The 20690-nt window shown below is 43.4% G+C and overlaps 1 protein-coding gene and 1 long non-coding RNA gene across 3 annotated transcripts; one reads left to right on the forward strand and one right to left on the reverse strand.

Moving 5' to 3' along the window:
- Positions 1-81: 81 nt before the first annotated feature.
- Positions 82-12242, forward strand: LOC123614694 (uncharacterized). Of its 2 annotated transcripts, XR_006722154.2 has the most exons (4): positions 82-515; positions 1934-2193; positions 11750-11857; positions 12032-12242. It is a non-coding gene; the product is annotated as an uncharacterized LOC123614694 (long non-coding RNA). The 2 variants fall into 2 exon arrangements; XR_012508101.1 differs by lacking the exon at positions 1934-2193 and having other exon boundaries at positions 99-515.
- On the reverse strand, positions 2184-19230 carry GARIN1B (golgi associated RAB2 interactor 1B). The gene is made up of 7 exons (XM_010947564.3): positions 18700-19230; positions 17430-17614; positions 15996-16248; positions 12256-12377; positions 9316-9359; positions 6214-6381; positions 2184-5474 (listed from the first exon to the last, which is right to left on the reverse strand). The coding sequence occupies exons 1-7, from the start codon at positions 18946-18948 to the stop codon at positions 5461-5463; spliced, it is 1035 nt and encodes a 344-aa protein (XP_010945866.2). The 5' UTR covers positions 18949-19230; the 3' UTR covers positions 2184-5460.
- Between the last annotated feature and the right edge of the window lie 1460 nt (positions 19231-20690).

Genomic DNA, 20690 nt, shown 5'->3' on the forward strand with positions numbered 1-20690 from the left:
TATAGCGGACGCATAGCTTTCCCAGACAGCCATTGGTCCCACGGCCACGTAGTCGGGATTGGCTGGAAAGCGCCACGTCCCCGCGAGCGCGCCGTGTTGCGTGGACAGGATTCCCGCCCAACGCTTGTCCCCGGCCCTGTGGGGTTGGCGGGCCCCAGCCCCTTACTCCTGGTGGCTTGTGGGCGCGGCTGTCTGGCCGCCACGTCCCGGTTCCCAGTTCTTGACTCGGCCTCCATGGGGCTTCTTAGATTACCCTACCCACAAGTACCCGAGGCCGAATTAATCCGACTCTATCAGTCGCCAACTGTATTGAACAATCCCAGCGTCTCCTTTCCCTTCCGCGCTACAGCCCAGATCCTACCCGAGGCTCTTCACTCTCTGGCTCCGGCTTCATCTCCCACCACTCCCTCTCATGTATCTTGTGCTCTGGTCACAATCGTCTCGGGTGTTTCCTAACAGTCCGCCTTTCCACATCTTTATAGTCTTTCGTTATCAAGCGACCTCCTCCACCAGGGGTGAGTGCGATTTCCAGATTCTCTGCCTTGTGAATGACAATAGAAGTCCCGGTTCACAGAAATCTCGGTTCAGAGGTTAGATTTAGAAGCCTTTCCTGACCCCTCTAGGCATAGTAATTCCTCCGTTATTTGCCTTCAAAGCATTTTGCATCGTCAGTACAATTCGCCAAATTTTGGTATAAACGCTGCGTATCCATTTGTCCTCCTCTAAGCTAAGGGTACAGCTGTGCGTTTATTCATCTTTGTACTTACAGCTCTGAGCTTACTGCCTAGTTCAAAGTAAATGCTTAATCATGTTAAGTGAACTGAATGGGTGGAACCCATTGCATGTCCCTGATTTAAGAGGAATATAGGAAATTACTAATTTATTCATTCATTTTCAAGTCATCAAATTAAAATTAAATTAAACGAGGGCTACTGTGTTTGCAACATAAGTGGATTATAAACCTACGGTATTCATAGCACATAAAACTTCAATATTTTAAAATCCAGTTGAGACAAAGTTGTATGCTCATGACAGAATAAAATACAAAGCAACTTAGTTTACTTTAAACATCAAGATGAGAGGTTGACAACCAATGCTTTGGGAATTTGGATAAGGTGTGGCTGTGACCCATGGTGGTAGCCAGAAAGGGTTTCCTAAGAAGGTATGACTCAGGCTGGACTAAGAAATTCCCAAATGCACTATTCAGCAAAAGATATAACAATAACAAGGGCAAGTGGGGGACAGAGTAGGAGGAAAATCCTTAGGCCAAGTAGAGGATGAGGGAGGTAAAAAAAGGGGAGGGGGTGGAGAAGAGGGTAGTGGGGGAGCCTGAGCTGAAGGCACTGGGAATTGTGGGTCTTCTGAAAGTTTGTAAGCTTGTGCCTACATGGGAAGTGGAATATGATTGAAAGTAGACCAAACTCTCTCATGGTGCTTATATTCTTGTTAGGTGGCCAATAAATAAGAGAAAAAAGCAAAATACATAGAATGAGGGTTGATGATAAGTAGTATGGAATAAAACAAGGTAGGGAAGGAGAAAAGGGAGTGGTAGGACTATCAGGAATAGTGTTGCAATCTTAAAAGAGGTGGCCAGGGAAGGCTCATGAATATGATGACATGTGAGTGAACATCTGGAGGTGGTGTGAACAATATCCGAGATAAAGGGAAGAGCAAGGGCAAAGGCCCTGAGCTAAAGCCTGCCTGGAGTGTTTGAACTGCAGCAGGAAGCCAGTGGGACTGGAGTGCAGTAATTGAGGGGAGTAGAGGACATGAGGTCAGGGAAATAGTAGCAGGGATGGGGGTAAAGGCGAGAGGGACACCATGAAGGTCCTTTGGCCCATTGTAAGGACTTTAGCTTCTACTATGAGTGAAATGGTGTGGAAGAGACAGGCTAACTAGTTACCAAACTCTTTCCTCTTCATCCTGTGAACAGAGCTAGACTACATTTCCCAGGCTTCCTTGCAGAGTGGCCATGTGACTGAGCTCTGGCTAAGGGAAGAGACGCAGAAATGATGTCCACTACTTCCAGTACTGGCCATGCAAACCTGCCATGTGCCGTTCTCCAAGCTCTTTCTCTTTCTGTGGCAACCCTAGAAGCTGTGTGGTGCAGATGGCAAGTCACAATATGGAAGGGGCCCAGGGTCCTGTTAAAGAGTCATTCACTGGAAAGGAACACCCTTTTTGGACTTTCTTGTGAGTAAGAAATGAACTTCTATTGGTTATTTTATGTCATTGATATTTGGGTCTTATCTTTTACAGAGGTAGAATTACCTTAATACATATGGGAAGATATTGGAAGTTTTTGAGCAGAGAAGGGACATGACCTAAGATTTTTAAAGGGCCACATTAGACTGAAGGGGCTAAGATTAGAAACAAGCCACCAACTTAGAGGATTTTTGCAACAATCCAATTGATGATGATGATGATGGCTTGGTCCAGGGCGGTAGCCATGGAATTAGTGAGAAGTGTAAGATTCTGCATATATTTTGAAAGTATTTTAAAAAGATTTCCTAATGGATTGGAACTGGGGTGGAGAGGAGTCGAGGGTGACTCCAAGGTTTTGAGCAGTAGAAAAATGGAGTTGCCATTTTCTAGGATAGAAAAGACCTTGCAGGGAACAAGTCTTGAGGGATAATATTGAGGGATTAGTTTGGGACATGTTGAGATGTCTGTTAGATATTCAAATGGAAAGGTTAATTAGGCAGTTGGAGTTCATAGTGTTCCAGTCTAGAGATATGAAATTGGGAGTAATTGGTATATGTGTAAACCATGGTAAAACCATGAGTTTTGATTAGAAGAGACCCAAGGACTGAGTCCTGGAAATTTTTAGTGTTTGGAGATGATGTGTACATGTGGTGTGTTGTTGATGAGAATGAATCAGCAAAGGAAACTGAGAAGAAAAGCCAGTGGAGGAGGAGAGTGTAATGTTCGAGAAGCCAGGTGAAGGAAGTGTTTCCAGGAGAAATCACATATGCCACATGCTGTTAACAGTGAGATGAAAACTGACTGGCCATTGGCTTTAGCAATGTGAGGATCAGGTTTGGTGGGATAGTGGGTGCAAAAACCTACTGGAGAGGTTCAAGAGAGAATGGGAAGCAAGATATTGGAAACCATTGGGGGTTTACTAGAAAAAGCATCAGAGTAGGGAGAGGGACCAAGAGAGGTTTTGTTTTGTTATTTTTTTAAGTGGAAGAAATAACTGTGTGTAGGAGAAATACCAGCTTGTTTGTTGCTCATGGGAAGGATCAGAAGAGATGATCAAATAGATGATGTAGGGAAGAGGAGGCAAAGTTGCTGGAGCAATGTCCTTGAGTAGATGAAACGGGATAAGATCATCTCCGTACAGAAGGGGAAGAGTTGGACTTTGCTGAGGGCGAGACAGTTCTTCCACAGTGGCCAGGAGAGAAACTAGATCTACCTGTCTGGCTCCAGATAAGTGATAAACATGTGGTGAGACCTTGGAGTTCCCTTTCCATTGCTACTACGTTCTCAGCGAAATGGGAATCAGGATCATCAGGAAGCACTGGGGGTTTAAGGAGGGAGGAAGTGTAAAATAGCCATTCAGCAAAGAGAACACATGAAGGGAACATAGTATGATCTCCAGGCAACATTAAAGACCCTCTTGAGGCTTGAGATTATGACTTTGAGGTGAGACTGGTTAGTATGTCATGTGGTTTTCTCCAGGCAAGTTTAGCAACATGGTGCAGCCTGGAGTTGGTGGAGAGTTGGATGTTGCCAGTGCACAGAATGAAGTGGAAGAGACACGAAGGTGCTGAGGGTGCGTGCAAGGGAGTGATAATACTCATGACAGATTGTGGAATCTAGGCTAGAGGGAATGGGAATGAGGATGTGAGGAGAGTGAGGGATAGTGAAAACCCAGAAGGAGCAAGAGATTGCAGGATTGGTGGAGTTGAAGGATTACTGAACTCAGAGAGAGATAGGAGGTGGTAGAGTTGGAGAGTAGGAACAATGGGGGTGGGGTGCAGCTATTAATGACAAACTCCAGGGTAAAATCAGGGGACTCTGTGGCTGAGGGTGGAAGACAGGATCGCTGGGCAGCAGTTCAAGGAACAGTCGCCAGGGTATGGGAAGGATCATCTATGTGGATATTGGAATCACCAGGAATTAGGACCTAACTCATCCTTGGCAACAGCAAGGTGATCCAGGAACTTACTTTTTAGCCCTCCAACCATTTCAGTCTGAAAACCACTTCAGTGGGAAAAAAAAGACCCTCCTAGGATATCTTAAATTAAAGCAAGACATCCAAGAAAGCTTTTCAACTGAAACGTTGGGCAGCTTTTCTGAAACACTCATAGTCTGGTTTTTGTTGAATGTGAATATTGTGCATGTTAAAGAGAGGCCAGTCCATGGGCGGTCTGGCAGGCCCTCCTTAGTGACTCAATTAATCTATAGTTTGTGAACCCCTGATTTTACCTGTACTTTGAGCCTTGAACCTCTGATTTACCTGTGCTTTGAGCCTGTGTCTTCTCTTTTTGGAATCTTCAATTTCAAAAGCACTAACAAGGTATGTCAACATTTCAAGGAGGTGTCATATGCCAAAGAAATTGAGCCAGTGTTTGTAGGTCTGGGATGACAGCAAACTTGGAAAGTTTTAACACAAAAAGAGAAACTCCCCTTCCACACACACCTTGTCTTACCACCTCCTGAAGGAAACTTTCTGCAGCCTCAAACCGAAACCTCCATTTGGAACAGCAAGGCTGGGCTAGCAAGTCCGAGTTAGGGAATGCACTAAGGAAGGGGTAGATGGTCTAAAGCTTGAATCAGAAAAGAGACTAACAAGAAAAGTTGGCAAAAAGGGAAATTTAAGGAGAGGACCTCGGCTAAAATTCATTTCTGGTCCCTCAGCCTTGTCCAGAGTAGTCTGAGCAGAGAAGAAAATACATATCTCTTTTGGTAAATGGCCTTACTTTCAAGTTTTAAATTAGATAAATAGAAGCTTGGTGAGGCATTGCTCAGTGGTGTACTTGTCCTCTCTTCTGTTTCCTTCTGTTACCACTTTTCAGCATCTCCCCTCTTCTCTGACTCCCTCCTTCCACCTTCCTTTTCACCTCCAATTTGTTCTCTTCCACCTCTCCTCTGGTCCTGTTTCTGTTTCTTTCCTTCTTGCCTCCTCTTGGTCCTGGCCCTTCTGAAAGCACGTCTTCTTGTGGCCTCCCTGGAGGTGGAGTGGAGGTGCGCTGTGGTGATGTGTGGAGGTGAGGACATGAAGTTCGAAGTTCTGTGCTGGAATGATGCTGGAATGAAGTTTCTCATCCGGGAGCCATGCTCCCAAGTGGTTCTCCAAGGAAAGGCTCTGCTGTCAGGGTGAGATGATTCTAGTTTTTCCTTAGTTGCAGCTTTCTCTTCCCCTGCATCCAGCTAGAGTCCCTCAGAAAGCTGAATGCTGCAGAGTGGCGTTGGTCAGGGCTGCAGAGATTTCCCCCCATGTGAAAGGGTGGCTCAAATAAAACTTCCTGTTAGTGTTGGAGAGAAAAATATTCAATAAAATGGAACATCCCTTAAAAGCTCTTCCGTGGGCACCTAGATACTTCTGTCAATTTTTTTTACATTGTTAACCATTAAAAATAGGTAACTTGTAAGAGTTAGTGGTTTATTGATAATATTGTACTCTAGACAACATAAACCACTTCTACCTTCTTTAAGGATCTAGCTCCGGTCAGACAGAGGCACATAGGAAGTACTTGATGAATGACTGTTAAATGAGCACATGGATGGATGGATGAGGCTTGGAGCTGGAAAGATAAGGGCTGGGCCCCAGAGAAGGTTGACCCCTACCCCATCCCTCCTGGCCTAGCTCCTTCTCACTCTTTACAGCAAAAGGTTAGGCCTCCCTAAGAGCTCTGGAAAGGACAAGGAGCTCCCCACCTCTGCAGAGGCAGCTCCTCGTGCCTCCCACCCAGCAGGGAGAAGGCAGCTCTAGTGACAACAGCTAGTCACTCTGTCCCTTACAGGAATGCCCAAGGGGCCTCTGGTGGCTTCGAAGGTGCCACACCTAGGCTTTCACTCAGCCTAGTTGGAGGGAGAGAAGAACAGGGCAGGAAGAAAGAGGGTTGAGGTGGCTGTGGCTGGCCCCCCACTCCCACCCCGCAGCCTCCTGGAATCACGCCCAGGACTCTGGGACCTGAACCCAGGCCTGAGGTGGAATCCCAGGCCTGTCCCAGGAAGGCAGCTGGATTAATCCCATCACCGTACCTATAAGTGGGGCCAGCTGTGGCCCCGTAGAGGCTGCCAGAGTGCTGAGAAGTGAGAGGGGCTGCGGCCCAGAGGGGTTCTCTCTTTCCCACTCTCCACAGGTGAATGAATTCCTCCAACTGAGGTCGAGGGTGCAAGGAATGGAGTCTTCACTGGGACTGTTTTTCTCTAGGTCAGAAAAGGGAATGCATTTGTTTGTACTTTAATTGACAGTGCACTCTCACAGATTTCAGCCAGCCTTTGTGAGGTGCTTATTATGGGCCAGGCACTGTTCCAAACAATTACACACATTAATGCCCTTTTAATCCTCACAACAACCCCAAGAGGTCAGTGCTGCCATGGTCCCCATTCAATGCATGAGAAATCTGAGGCCCAGCAAGGTTAAGTCTCTTAACCATGGTCACATAATGAGCAGGCAGGGCCAGAATTCAAAGCCAGATAGCCAGGCAACAGAGCCCATGTTTTTACCACTACATCATGTGAACAAGGTAGTACCAGTAAAAGGAGGGTCTCCACCATGGCTTGGAGAGGTTAACCGAGTGAATTTTCCCAGGAGATTCAACTAGCTGCACTGGCAATGGCCTTGAATTCAGATGGCCTGAAGCCAGAAGTTGTTCTTGGACCATTTGACTTCAGCAGCTTGAAGGGTGGCTGGCTCACAGCCCAGCAGCTTTGGCATCACCTAGAGTTTGTGAGAAATGTAGTCTCAGGTCCACCCAGACCCACTGAACCAGAATCTGCATATTAACAGGATCCCCAGGGGATCATTTGCACATTGAAGTTTGGGCACCACTGCAACAGATCACACCACCCACTGACGGGGAATTGAAAGGTTCAACCACATAGGTAAGCTTGGGGATGCTGGCTTTTCCAAATGTAGCTCTCTCTCTCTTGCCATCCAAAAGTTCCAAGGGGTTGGGGTGTGACTGTCCTTCCAAACTGAAAGGGTACACTACCCAGGCCCAAAGAGAAAAGAGGGGTTCCTTTAGCTCCCCCTAAGGAAAGAGCAGGGTCCTGAGGCTATCCCAGGATGATTAATTGAAATCGGCCTACGGACATCTGGAAGTGATAGTTTCCATGACACAGATATCCACAGAGTCTGAAATTCTAGCTGTTCTCTCAAGCCCTAGAATATTTGAAATATTCTCTATTTCTACTTCTTCAATCCTAATCGCATGGGATATGTCTTGAGTGTAAGCGTGTTTGCATGTATGTGTAAAAACATTAATGAATCACGATTGTGTTAGCAGTCACATTACATGAGAAAGCATTTATAGACCTGGAGAAAATGTGGGCCAGTAATCAGCTCTACTCACCGTTTAGAACAGGGGCTCTGAACTGCCAGCCTCCAGGCTGACTTTGGTCTATAGATATGTTTTGTTTGCCCAATAAGTGTTGGCCTGTGCTGTACTTTAGGTTTTTGTCTGTTTGTTTATTTGTTTTAATGGAGGTACTGGGGATTGAACCCAGGACCTCGTGCATGCTAAGCATGCACTCTACCACTGAGCTATACCCCTCCCCCTGTACTTTAGTTTTTTATGAAACGGGGGGAAGTGTGTCACATAAAAATCCAGATTTTTGGTTTTCCTTGAAAAATCAGAGTATCTGTCAACACCAGGCCTGTGTTCTAGCATGGCAACAATTAACTGAAGCTTCAATTGAAGCGTTCACTTTCTCACTGCCACTGTCTTCACCACTCCATACTGTCTCAATGCTGAAACCAAGTGTCAGCCCAGCTGTTGTTTCACTTAATAACAGAGTTGAGAGAAAAGTCAACCATTCTTATGTCTATGATACCTAGACTCTTTACTCATTTATACTACCTGCAGATGTTTGAGTTGCAATCCCTGGTTTCGATAAAACTTGGTACAGCTCCCTTGGGGTCTACACATTCCTCTAAATCTCTAACTAGAACATGATATTCTGGCTGCCTCCTCCTCCAGTTTGGAGGAACAATTTATTAGTGGTGTGGTGCATGAATATTTATGGAGTTCCTATTGTGCTCCCAGCCCTGTGCCTGCCACTGTAGATAATTCAGGGGCATGAAAAAAATTAAGTTTGGTTGAAGAAATAAGACTGAACCCTATGAAACAATTACGGAATAATGTAAGAAAGGTTATGAGCAAGGAAAGATTCATCTGGGTAGGAAGGTGTTGAATGTACCTCAGAGGTTAGTAGGATTTAGCGAGGCATCAGCAGGAATGGGGCAGAGGTAGGTGAGTAAGGCATGGGGAAGGGTAGCTAGCTAAGGTTTGACCAGAGCAGAAGACTTGGGCTGGAGAAGAGGAGGAGAAAGTGATCAGACGAGATGGTAAGAGGGGGAAAGTTCATGCAGGGTCATACATGCCCAAATGAATAGATTTGGGGTACACTAGAACCTGGAAATAAATAGGGAATTGGCTGCTGTCTCCAGAGTGTGTCATGCTGTCTCACACAGACTCTGTGTCTCTTCTTAGAATCCCTGCTTCATCCACTTTGGCCAGCCCACTTGTACTCATCCTCTGTGACTCAGCTCAGACTCCAGGCCTTCCTGGACCACTTTCTGGGAGGAGTGAGGGAGCCCTGTCTTTGTGCTCCTGTGACACACCAGTCATGAGCTTTGAATGTTGCCTGGAAGGAGAGGTTCTGTAATTTTGGGATTTACCCATCTGACTCCACCAAATTATAAACCAATTGAAGGGGGTACTGTATTTTCACTGTGACTCCACAGCCTTCAACAGTGTTTGGCATTTACCAAGTGCTCCATACTTGTTTTTGAATGAATGATTGATTGAATGAATGAATGAATGAATGAACCAACTAGCAGAAGATCACTGCGGTGGTCCAGGCAAGAAGTGCTAAGGTGGACTAGGGTAGGATCTGTGGGAGTAGAAATGAAGTAAAGAATATAAGAAACATTTCAAAGAAAGAACTTGGTAGGATTTGGTGCCAAATTGACTATGGTGGCCAAAGATCCCAGAGGAACTCAAACTAAGTGCAGAAGGACAAAGGCGATCCTGACAGCACCAGGAGAGCTGGGATGGAAAGCTGGAGGGGATCCTATTCCTACATCTGCAGGGCAGAAAGGTCTCCGAGACAAGGGGGCCTTGTGCCCTCCCTTACCTGAGCTGTCCTTTTTGGTCTCTGTCTTTTTGCTGCTCCTGGAGCTCCAGCCATTTCTGGATCAAGGAAATGAAGGTCAAAAGGAAAAGAAGGGAGCATGAAACTCTCATTTCAAAACTTGTTTCTAGTTATATTTTTTTTCTGATGCAAAAAAAGCTTTAGAGGCAGATATAAATATGAAAAAGGCAAGCAGTGGCTATATTGGGTGGGTGTGACACATCTTAAAATACCAAAAGAAAAAAAAGTAGGGAAGGGGAGGTGGGGTGGGGTGGGGTTTGGGGAGCAGAACCCATGCTGCTGATTTTGCTGAGGTGGAGTGGGCGTGACTCCATCTGTTTGGTCCTGCGTCTCAGCCATTTATTTTATTTGCTGTCAGTTGCACATTGTTGCCAATGTGCAAAAATGGCTAAAGCTGCAACCAGAATAGAACCTGCCTAAATGAGAAGAAAAATCACCACTCAGGGCTTCCTTCTGGGAAGTTAAAAAGAAGAAACTAAATGTACAAAGCAATTATTGAGACAGGGAAGCAAAAATGAAATGTTCCCTGTTTTTCTCGCGTTCCTCTGATCCATTTTGTACATGGCAGCCCAGACTCGGTTACCATAGTTTCCTGGCTGGTCTCTCCACACCTACCCTCCCTCTCTTCAAATCACTGTCGCTGCAACAGCTAGCATGACCTTTTTAAAATGTAAATTGGATCACGTCACTTCCCTGTTAAAAATGCTGCTAAGGCTCCCATTACACGTGAAGTCTAAATCCATCCGCGTAGCTTCCCAGGTCCTGCCTGGCTTGGTCCTTGCCCACTTCCACTTGTGTCCTTCTACCACCACCCCCACTTCCCCACTGGCTTTTCTTCCCTTTCTCTAAACTCACCAAGCTTCTTTCTCAAGGCGAAGCCTCAGCATTATACTCATTTTTTTCCCTTACCCTCCAAGCTTTCTTCACCCTTAATCTGGCTAGCTTGTGTTTCTCCTTCAGGTATTTGACTCCTCTGACCTTCTGGAGATATTAAAAGCTGTCTGTGCCAGAGATTGCCTAGTATCCCTTCTTCCCTTCTCCCTCTGGGGCAGAGCATCTAACCTTGTGTTGGGCCCCTGGCTCTGCAGAATGGAGGATGCATTTCCCAGCCTCCCCTGCAGCCGGGTGCCGTCATGTGACTGCATTGCAACCAATGAGATATAAACAGAAGTCATCCTTCCCAGAGTAATAAAGAAAATCTATGATTTAACATTTTGATTTAGTCAAAAAGTTGCTTCAAAATATCTTGCTCTATCCAAGTCCAGGGCTCTCCAGCTGAGCAATGTGACATCTTACCCTGAAATTTCTTCATTACGGATCTCTCTATATGACATACAGAGTGATGATCCCAGCATAAATATTTTTCTTTTTTTTTCTTTTTCAGTTTTATTAGGTAAAATTGATACAATTTGACTGCACGTATACAATATATTGCATGTAAATACATATATACAATATACTGTACTTTTAAAAAACTTACATATATGTAAATTATTTCTATGAACAGTTTACAGCTTTAGCTTTTTAAAAAATTTATGTATTTATTTTACAGTATCATATTTTTTACATTGAAGTATAGTTGATGTACAATGTTATATATTACAGGTATACAGTATACAATTTTAAAGGTTATAGTCCATTTATATTATTATAAAATATTGGCTATATTCCCCATTTTGTACAATACATCCTTGTAGCTTATTTTATGCTTGATAATTTGTACCTCTTTATCTGCCTCAATCTTGCCCCTTCCCTCTCCCCAGACCCAATATAAATTCTGTAACAGCAGGCAACTCACAAGTCTTTTTCTTGTGTTAACACTTTTCTACTTCCAGTCCAAGTTAGAATTAATAATACAAATTTATATGCATTGAGAGTTTACTTATATCTGCCGAGGATAGGCCAAGCACTTGATGCATAAGAGTTTATTTAATCCTGACACTCTGGATGAGGTTGGCACTATGTAATTTCTATTTTACAGACCTGAACACTGAGGCCCAGTGAAGTTAAGCAATGTGCCAGGTGTGCCCAAGGGCTCATAGAGCAGTGGCTTGGGCTCAGGTCTGTGTGAGCTCTTACCCACTAGGAGAGATCGCGTCCTCTGAGCTCTCCTGGTTTTTAGTTTATTTCCAGCATTCACAAAGAAACCTTTCTTAACTTGTTGTCGTTCTGTGTCTGACTTGGTTGTCCCTGTTATCACAAAAATCTCCTTCTCTCTGACACCTCATTTTTCTCTTCTGGTGCATTTACTAATTTATTTCTGTTCTCCCTTTTTTGTGACACCACAAATCAAGTTCCCTAGGGCCCCCAGTTCCCACTTTATCTGCGGTGCCCCGGGGTCTAAGTGCTCTTGATTCTGGTCTCTCTCATACCAACCAGTCTTAAGATTCAACCTGAGGTCATCTGTACATTACAGGGACATTTCCGCAGGCATGGAGAAGACAGACCTGCACAAGCGAGCTTTCCAGAAAACATTTTTAAGAAAATGACCACAGAAGCTCCATGAAGTTCAATCAGAGGCCAGGTAAGTAGGTAAAGGAACCTCATGATAGACAATGTTTTAAACAACGTGTTGGTTGTTTCTCTGTAGGATGAGGAATTTGGTTAGAAGTTAGATTTTACTTTTCTACCAGTTACTAATTTATGATTAATATTGAAGAAGTTATGTTTCTTTCTTTCTTTTTTTTTTTTTAAATAGAATTCCTCCTCTGAGTCAAGCTCACAGTGCTGGTGGAGAAGGGGGATTACGCAGAGACTATGAAAAGGCTGCCCTGAGTCAAAGATACAGACTGGATACTGAAGGGCAGTATTTCATGACCCTCCCTGTGCCCATTAACTAAGTTACTCGGTTCTAGATCTCCCGGCACAGACCACCTGGGCCACAGGACCGGATGTCAGGCTGCATGGATTTAAGTCATGTACCTGAACTGGTTGTGCTGGTGCAAGTCGGCAAAGATCCGAGAGAGGGCCTCACTCTCCTCATTGGCCATCAGCTGCGTGAGGCTCTCACTGGGCTGGGAGGCTTGGAGTTTCTTCTGTACTAACTAGAGGGGAAAAAAAGCAAATGGTGGTTACGGCCTTAGGGTCTCTGCATTTTCCTAATATGATCTGGACCCCAAAATGTGAGAACTCTTAAGCTGTTCCACTGGACAGAGTCATGCCAGATGCTTAGAGAGGCAATTCTGAGGTCATATCTGTTTGTTTATACCCCTGTACTGTTATAAATGTCCTTTGTACACAAGGTCCTGGGTTCAATCCCCAGTACTGCCACTTAATAAATAAATAACCTGATTACCTACCGCCTGCAAACAAACAAACAAACAAACAAAAAAAAGCTTTGGTGGCCTAAGGATAATATCATCATTAAATACTTTAAACATAATTTAGAAGATAAGCTATTCTTATTAACATACCTTAAAATATTATCAAGTAGTCTATTAATATAAACTTTAATAAAGCTTGTGATACTTGGTTTTACATTAAAATGGAGGGGGAATTAAATATTTATTGTAGGAATTTAAAGTTTTACAAATTAATTTCTCTAAGAAATATCCTATAATGAGCTGCTTTTTATGCCAAGGTAAAACTGCTTATTTTCCTGTTGCCTGTGATGCCCCAAAGATGCTCCAATTGTGCACACTGTTCATACTCATTCAATATTTATTGAATATCAACTATGTGCCAGGTGCTGGGGAATCGCAGTGAAGAAGATTGATAAAAATCCCAAGCCTTCATCGAGTTTATCTTGTAGTTCAAGTCAAGCTTGTGTTCATCACACTCAACGCCTGGGTCAAAAGTCTCAGGTGGCTTCTCTAAATTCTATCAAATATTTAAAGAAGCAGTAAAATACCAATTCTTTACAAACTCAGAAATAGAGGAGGGAACAAGTACCAAATTACTCAATTAGGCTAGTATTACTCTGATACCAAAGCCAGGCTATCACAAGAAAACCACAGACTATGTCCTCTAATGAACATAGAAGCAAAACTCCTTAAGAAAATGCTAGCAAACCAAATCTAGTACCATAAAAAAAGGATTATATAAATGGAATTTATTGCAGGATCACAAGGTTGTTTTAATATCTAAAAATCAGTTAATGTGATATACTGTCTTAATAGAATAAAGGGCAAACTACATGATGATCTCAGTAGATGCAGAAAAAGTATTTGGCAAAATCTAATATGCACTCATGATAAAATATCTCAATAAACAAGGAATAGAAGGGGACTTCCTCAACCTGCTAAAAGGGCATCTACAAAAATCCCAAGGCAAGCATCATACTTAATGAAAGACTGAATGTTTTCCCCCTAATATCAGGAATGAGGCACTGATGTCTGCTTTTCCCACTTCTATTAAACATTGTTCTGAAGGTTCTAACTAATGCAACAAGGCAATAAACAAACAAGTGGATCCAAACTGGAAATGAAGTTAAACTGTCTTTATTTTCAGATGTCATGAATGTATGTATATATGTAGAAAATTCCAAGAAATCTACAAAAACTACAACTAATGAACATGATTAATAGACAAAAATCAGTTGTATTTGTATATATTTTCACTGAATAATGGAAACATTAAATTAAGAAAACACAATTCCACTCACAATAATATCAACAATCAAATACTTAGGAGTAAATTTAACAAAAGAAGTGCAGAACTTGTATACTAAAAGCTACAAAACATTGCCAAGGGAAATTAAAGAAGATTGAAATAAATGGAAAGACATTCCATATACATGTATTGGAAGACTCAATATTGTCAAGATGGCATTTTTCCCCAAATTGATGTGTAAATTCAACATGTCCTTATCAAAATTCCAGAAGGCTTTTTCTCATATAAATTGACAAGCTAAACCTATAATTTACAATCAAAGGATCTGGAATAGCCAAAACAATTTGAAAAAAAAAAAAACCCAAAAGCAACTGGAAGACTTACATCACCCAATTCCAAAACTTACTATAAAGCTACATTAATCAAGACATTGTGATATTGCCACAAGAATAGGCAAACAGATCAATGGAACAGATTTGAGAAGCCAGAAACCTTTACATTTATGGTGAATTGATTTTTGGCAAAGATGCCAGTACAGTTCAATGGTGAAAAGATAGCCTTTTCGACAAATGGTGCTGGGAGAACTGCATACTCAACATGCCAAAACAAAACAAAACAAAAAAGTACTTAGACCCTTACCTCACATCATACACAAATACTACCCCCAAAATGGATCAAAGACCTAAATGTATGAGCTAAGTCTGTAAAAATTCTAGAAGAAAATATAGGATAACATCTTTGTGACTTTGGGATGAACAAAGGGTTTTTAGATATAACACCAGAAGCCTGATCCGTAAAAGAAAAAATGGGTAAGTTGCACTTCATCAAAATTTAAAACTTTTGCTCCTCAAAAGATATCATTAAGAAAATGAAAAGACAATTCAGACTGGGACAAAATATTTGCAGATTATACATCTGATAAAGGACATGTACCTAGGATATACAAAGAACTTTTACAACTCAAAAAGAAAAAAATAATTTAAAAATGGACAAAAGATTTGAATAGACCTTTCACCAAAGAAGATACATAAATGGCTAATAAGCCCATGAAAAGTTGCTTGACATCATTAGCCATTCAGGAAATCCTAATTAAAAACACTATATATCCACTAGAATGACTTTAATAAAAAAGATAGACAATACCAGTGTTGGTGAGGATGTGGAGAAACTGAAACCCTTATGCATTACTGGTGGGAATGTAAAATGGTACAGTCACTTTGGAAAACAGTTGGCTAGCTTACACAGAAATTTACCACATGACCCAGCAATTTCATCCTTGGAATCTACCCAAGAGAAATGAAAACATACATCTATATAAAAACTTGTACACAAATGTTTGTAGCAGCATTATTCATAATAGCCCCAAACTGGAAATGATCCAAATGTCCATCAACTGATGAATAGATAAACAAAATGTGGTATATCTATACAATGGAATACTATTTTTTGGTTCATTTATTTTATTTTTAAATTTTTTTTTTAATTGAAGTATAGTCAGTTACAATGTGTCAATTTCTGGTGTATAGCATAATGTCCCAGTCATGCATACACATGTATATATTCATTTTCATGTTTTTTTATTAAAGGTTATTGTAAGATATTGAATATAGTTTACAATGGAATACTATTCAGCAATTAAAAGGAATGAATTATTGATAATCTGTTACTCTGCCATGGAGTTGGCCCCAGGCTTTGACTATGGATGAACTTGAAAAATATTATGCCAAATGAAGGAAGCCAGACACAAGAGACTATAATTATAGGATTCAGTGTAGATGAAACGTCTCAGAAATATGAATAGAGACTGAAAACAGACAAGTGATTGCCTGGGGCAGCAAGCAGGAACAGGGAATGACTGCAAATGGGCATGAAGGAAATTTTTAGGGTGATTGAAATGTTCTCTAATTGTGTTTTTGTGAAGGTTGCACAACTCTATACATTTACTGAAAGTGTTGAGCTGTACGCTTATAATGGGTAAATTTTAGTCAATAAAGTTGATTTTAAAAGGCCTAAGGCAAGGATCACCTTCACAGGGTGCTCCTGTACCAGCTCACCTGAGCTCTACAGCTCAGCTCTGGCCTTGGCTGGAGGTGGCAGTGGTGACCACTTACCTTAGAGTCTCCTGAGGGATTGCAGCCGTTCTTGGATACCAGGCAGTGAGTGACAAGAATCCTAGGGTCTTTGGTGGTGATGGACAGGCCCTGCTGCAGAATTTGAACCAGTCGTATCCAAAAGCAGAAGACAGTCTCAGGATGGTCAGGGTGGAGCCTTAAGTAGTAGATTTTCTCTGTGACTGTCCTCAACCTTAGGATGCGCTGAAGGCAGTCACAGACCTGGAGCTCCACAAACTTCAATGGGAGAATCCTGAAGGCACAAGGGAAGAAACACATTGACAACCCCAATGCTTCTGACCCAACCCTATCTTCATTAAAATGAGGAGTATCTCCACTGGGACTGAGGCTTTAGGGGATGGAAGAGAACATGCTTAGCATAGTGGTGCTCAAAGTTTGGGGGAAATTAGAGTCACCTGGGGAGCTTGTTTAAAATGCAAACACCTGAAGACACCCCCAAAGATTAAGACTCAAAAGATCTGGGGTGGAGCTCTGGAATCTGCATTTTAACCTCCATTCATCCTGCCAAGAATCTCATGCTGGCATTCCCTGGATCCTTCTTGAGAGAGACAGCCCGGGAGTAAGGTAGCTGGGATCATAGGGTTTTCCAGTTTCTGTCTTGATAGCACAAAGGCAGCTGGCCTCCTCTGCCTCAGAGTTGGGCCCACTGTCCGGCTTGTCCATTCATTGACCTTAATGGCTCAATTACTCTTCCAAAGGAACTAAAGTTCAAAGAGCTGGCTTTGGATTTAATAACTTGTCAGCTGGGACTGGCTGTACTTGCTGGAGGTATGCCTAGAACATAACGGAGAGGTTTATCACTGAAGCAACATAGAGCGATGAAGGGTTTATCTGGACTTCTGGGAATATCTAGAGATTCTTGAGATATCGTACAGCTATTACTTGAAGAGGCTCAAGCCTCTAAAAGGGCTATTTCATCCCAGAGCAACAGAATGTCACTATATGTTACAGTTTCAAGTGAGACTTAGTTCTTTCTATTCATTTTACCAGTAGGAAAACTGAGATGCAGCAAGTCAACTCATGACTCAAAAAATGTTTGAGTCTAGTTTGTTGCATACCAGGGACTAGAACCTGCATCTCCCAACCAATGCTTCATCTGCCAGGCCTCTTGGCTTCCTTGCCCCTTGGCCAAAAGTGGAGAGATCACCCCTAGAATTCAGAGCGGTGACTACAGCGAGAAAAAGGAAAGTGGGCCCCCACTCCTGTCCACGTTGTGCTCCCAACCCCTTTGCCCCACTTGTTCTTGATGCTCCTGGTGCACCCACTGTCTTGGGTTACTGTTGCCTAAAAAAATTAATGTCACCGCTGATGACTTCTCTGCTTTCTCCCACCTTGAGTTTAGTCACCAAGCAGCCTCTGCTTTGTGCTCACATGTCACTCTACTTGTCCTTCATTCCCATCCGTGTTGCTTACCTCTTCAGGATGATCTTTGGGGTCGTAGATGGTCTGTTCCATGTCTGGGTCTGCCCCTGCTGCCATTTGACACTGGCCATGAGGAGGATGTTGGGAAGAGGCAGGCAAGGCACGGAGGAGGTCACCCCAAGGGCCATGGTCTTGGAGGCTTTGTAGATGTCTATCCAGTTCCTGCCCTTTTTGACCTGCAAAGCAGCCCCCACCCGGGGAACAGTCTGAGCATTGGCAGAAGCTGCAGTATGTTTTGGGTGAGAGTTTCTTACTCGGCACTATTCACATTTTGGGCTGCATAATTCTGTTTGGGGGAGAGGCCTGTCCTGTTTGTTCATTGTAGGATGTTTAGTGGCATCCATGGCCTCTACCTAATAGATGCCTGTAGCAACCTCCACACCCCTCCCCCAAATTGTGACAACCCAGAATGTCTTCAGACAGTGCCAAATGCCCCCTGGTGGTGGGGGGCAGAATCATTGCTTGTTGAGAACCACAGTTTTAACCAATATTGGTTAAACAACTGTAATAGTATTTACACTACTTAGTATTGCAATTGCCCACAAGAACAATACCCCAGGAGTCACATGTGTCACACTTCTGTGAATCCTCCCCAGACTGTTTCCTGGCTTTTCTTTGAAAAACCTGCCCTTTTGCCTTTCTTTGAGTAGCCCTATTATCACCTGCACCATTTCTGCACTGTAAGGTCCTTTAACTCCCACATTCTGTTGATTTTGGGTTCCATCTGGCCTGAGGAGGGCCCAGGAAAAGAAATAAAAATGCACTGAGTGCCGTTGTACTAAGGCTTTTGCCTCCCATGTTTGCATGGAACACCCAGGTCAGGCCCTCCTCTTTAACAGTAGAGGAAACTGGGATTCAGGGTATACAGGTCAGTGGACTAGACTCTGAGCCCAGATCTCTCTGGGTACCCAGCTCCTATTCTTTTACCAATCAGTGTTTCTGATTCCAAACTCTCAAAGGGCACCTCATTTTACTGCCTCTTTGTTCGTCTGCTTTGGGCTGACAGCCTGGAGGAGGAAGTACATTGTGGGATTCAGATACCAAATCCTCCACTCAGAGCAGAGAACACTTGACCTCTCTCCCCAGAATGCCTTCAGGAGCAAACCTGTCTGGGGCTGTGCAAAGTCATGGTCAGATGGGGGTGGCCTTGCCTTCAGTGCCTCTCTTTGCCTCAGTTGTCACTCCTCTCCAGTTCCAGGGACAGACGTGGGAACAGATTTAGAAGAATCAAGGAGTGCCATTCTGAGCCGCCCAAGAGTACCTGGACAAAGTTGCTTTCAAACACCACTGATTCAGGAAATAGGTTGAATTCTGGAGAATGAACCATCTGGCAGAGCAGTCCCTCCTCCACACCCAGGCCCACTCCAGGATCTGGTTCCCCATCCACAGGAAAGAGGCCCCTGAATTCTTCCCAGACATTCAGGGAAGGGACGGTTGGATACGATCTGGTGACTTTTACTGTCTTCTTTGGTTTCCTCCAAGTCTTTCTCTGTGGAACTGATGACAACATTTCCGCACATGCTCAGGGGCCTGCTGCGCGTTTGTCCTGGGATCTCTCTCTTCCCTCCTTGGCCAAGGCCTGGGACCGCCAATCAGCTCACAATGATGAATGGATGACATCATGAAAAACCAGGGCAGGCCTGCAGGAAAGGGAAATGCAGAGGAGCCTCCCTTTTCCTCCAGAGTGCTTTCACAGCTTGTTTAATGCCCTGACATGCCCCAGCCCTTCTCAGGACCTGAGGACACAGTGCCCCCGGAACTTGCTGAGAAAGTGCTAAGCCAGGCAAAAGGCAAAGAAGGAAGGCTGTTGGGAAGCTCCTTCACTGCTAAGAGGAAAATACCCTCCCTGCCTTTCAACCCTCCCTTACTCTGAGTACAGCCTACCCGCAAAGACTTTACAGGGCTGTTGTCGATTTAAAACCTAGCCTTCCTGAGCTTTGCACCCTGTGGGTCCCATGGTCCTTGATTTGTCTGCCTTTGCTGGTTATGGGAGGAGCTGCAGGGCTGTAGATGCCTGCCCTGGGCTCTGCTATGGCAGGCTGATTCCTTCTGCAGGCTTGATTTCCCTGAGGAGATCAAATTGAAGGAACAGTAGATACAAGCAGTTTCTTACTCAGAGGCTGGCTTGGTGAGAGTGCCAGAGGAGAGACATAGAATCCTGATCTACGGGCAGCTCTGCTGGATCAAGAAGCCATGCCCCCTCCCAGGGAGCGGTGGTGCGCCTCATTCCTGAGCCAGGGGAACAAAGAGCCCAAATCTCGGGGCGGCTAGATAAGAGGCAAAGAACCAAGCAGGCTGACCACAATTCAAGTCTATTTCAGGGAGAAATCATATTCTAGTTTGGACAAAATTCTGGAATTTATTAGCCATCATGGTATATTAACCCTCAAGGTCAAATACAATCAATTTAGAAAAGCAGTTTGACAACCAGCATATGCAAAGAACAAGCATGGAAGTTTATTTTTGTATTTCATTATCAAGTCAGGGAGAAAGGTTGAAAGGTCATGATTCTATCAGCCGCCCCCCTTCTGGTCATTTCCATTACTCCCCTGCTCTATCAGCTCCCTTGTTCTGCACTCAGTTTTCTTTTGTTTACCATGTGGGGAAAATGTCCTCTATAGTCACATTCTAAGGATGTGGTCAGAGACCGAGTCCTGTGGCTTAACATTTCCCTGGAAACAGCACACAGTATAAAAGTGATGGCAATTAATACACTGATATGATGCTTTTCACAGCTAAAGCTTCCCTGCAAGAGTAAAGCTGATTGGTTTGGACACATGGTTTGGATATAATTGGCCATTGAGACATTCAAAAGTTTCCTTCAATTTGAAAGATGACTTTTTCTCTTTTCCATACAAGCCTGTTGAGCTCATTTCTGTGGTGTGTAGAGGATGGGTTTAGCACCAGTCTAGATGGCTAAATGTGAGGAGGCAAGCTTTTAGCTCTAAACGAAATGCTAAGCAATGATAAAATGGGGCTTTAAGATTCTACTCCTTCCTACCTGCCCCCATCAAAGCTCAAAAACTAGCACACTGAATCTTTTAAAAAAAAACGTTTAACAGATACTTAGTTGCCTATCCCAATATCCATTTTCCCTATTCCTTTAGTAATAGAATGTCTGGTTTTCAGTTGGGCACAAGTTGCTGGAAGAAGGATTACATTTCCTAGCCTCCCTTACAGCTAGGTAAGGCAATGTTAGGACAATGTTCAGGCAAAAAAAAAAAAAAAAAAAAAAGTAAGCTCAAGTGTTGG

The sequence above is a fragment of the Camelus bactrianus genome, chromosome 7 (genome assembly GCF_048773025.1).
Source record: "Camelus bactrianus isolate YW-2024 breed Bactrian camel chromosome 7, ASM4877302v1, whole genome shotgun sequence".
Classification (NCBI taxonomy): domain Eukaryota; kingdom Metazoa; phylum Chordata; class Mammalia; order Artiodactyla; family Camelidae; genus Camelus; species Camelus bactrianus.